This window comes from Penaeus chinensis, chromosome 6 (genome assembly GCF_019202785.1).
Source record: "Penaeus chinensis breed Huanghai No. 1 chromosome 6, ASM1920278v2, whole genome shotgun sequence".
NCBI classification, from domain to species: domain Eukaryota; kingdom Metazoa; phylum Arthropoda; class Malacostraca; order Decapoda; family Penaeidae; genus Penaeus; species Penaeus chinensis.
The window spans coordinates 15,948,512-15,950,092 of NC_061824.1; the positions used below are offsets into that span (position 1 = coordinate 15,948,512).

Here is a 1,581-nt window from a genome sequence, read left to right on the forward strand (position 1 = left end):
AAAGGGCCATCCCTGCTTATTGGTCCTCTTCAAATTGCATAATCCATTTAAGCATGATTCATTATCAAGAAAACAACAAAACATATATGAAGATTCAGGTACTACGAACACATAAAAATCTAGAGATAAAAAAATCATAGCCTGTTCATCAGTCTCCTACTTTGCATCTGTGTAAAGATGCTCATTGCTGCATTCCTCTATTACCAATATATTAATAATGCATAAAGAGGGTCTAGCAGTTACCTTACAATGAAATTGTGCACTTTGGTGGCAGAGAAAAGTGGTTAGTTTAAGAAAAGAAAATGAGAAAGAGAAAAGGAAGAACAGAAAGAGGGGTATAATGCAAAATGGAATGATAAGAGGAAAAGGTGAAAATGGCATTAGAAATAAGAGACTTTAGTTACAACTAAGAAGAGGCAGAAATACAAGAAAATTGTATATAATGTGAGTGTATAACGTCACCAATACATCAGGAGATCAACTCAATGCAAAGTGAAACCATTCAACCCAGCATGAGAAATGAGCTATTATAAAACCTAGTGGTCTCACTGTGGCATTCTCTCTCTCTCTCTCTCTCTCTCTCTCTCTCTCTCTCTCTCTCTCTCTCTCTCTCTCTCTCTCTCTCTCTCTCTCTCTCTCTCTCTCTCTCTCTCTCTCTCTCTCTCTCTCTCTCTCTCTCTCTCTCTCTCTCTCTCTCTCTCTCTCTCTCTCTCTCTCTCTCTCTCTCTCTCTCTCTCTCTCTCTCTCTCTCTCTCTCTCTCTCTCTCTCTCTCTCTCTCTCTCTCTCTCTCTCTCTCTCTCTCTCTCTCTCTCTCTCTCTCTCTCTCTCTCTCTCTCTCTCTCTCTCTCTCTCTCTCTCTCTCTCTCTCTCTCTCTCTGTTTCCTCCCCATAAACATAATCCATATCCTCTTGACAGGCTAGTTGAGTGTCCCCTTGCACTGAGCAGCTCCACAAAGACAGACAATCTTCTCTTCCTCAATTGGGAACTTGTAGTCATATGTGATCTCTTCACCACAAGCAATTGGCTGCTTTGAGTATATAACAATCTTCTTCTGCGTTTCAACGGAGATAATTTTTGCATAGCAGTTTGGCTGAAAGAAGTTATAAAATTAAATCAAGAAAAGGTAAATATCAATGTACATTCACTGAAATCTTTTGCTGTAGCATTCAACTTCACTCACAATTCTATCTGATTAACTGACATAGAAGTGTCTTATATTATATAATGCTCAAAAATAAAATTTATTAAATTTAATAATGTTCTGGCCTTCACAGAATTATAACAAATTCCCTATCAGATGAATGTACTTTTTCATGATAAAAATATTATAAATTACTTTTTCATGAGTATTTCTATACAAATGAGTCATTTGTCTTCCTTTCTAGAGTCAAATTGGTTAAAATAATCCTAAAAGATGACAATGTGCCAACTAAGATGAAAGAACTATCTTAAAATTTGAATATGGCATCTACTAAGTGTGAAGTTACTTCAGATTACATAATGTTACAATGAGCAAGCATCTAATGTCTTTCATTAATGGATAACATAATTATAAATCCAAATTTCAGTTTTATCCATT

The 1,581-nt window shown here is 36.1% G+C and overlaps 1 protein-coding gene across 2 annotated transcripts in view; it reads right to left on the reverse strand.

Annotated features, from left to right (window-relative positions):
• Nucleotides 1-783: 783 nt before the first annotated feature.
• The window catches only part of LOC125026338 (histone-lysine N-methyltransferase SETD1-like), a 22,633-nt gene continuing 21,835 nt past the window's right edge, over nt 784-1,581 (reverse strand). For both annotated transcript variants that reach the window (XM_047614711.1, XM_047614712.1), the window contains exon 20: nt 784-1,092. In XM_047614711.1, coding sequence (XP_047470667.1) covers nt 919-1,092 — 174 coding nt within the window. In that variant the 3' untranslated portion in view covers nt 784-918. The remainder of the gene's footprint in view (nt 1,093-1,581) is intronic.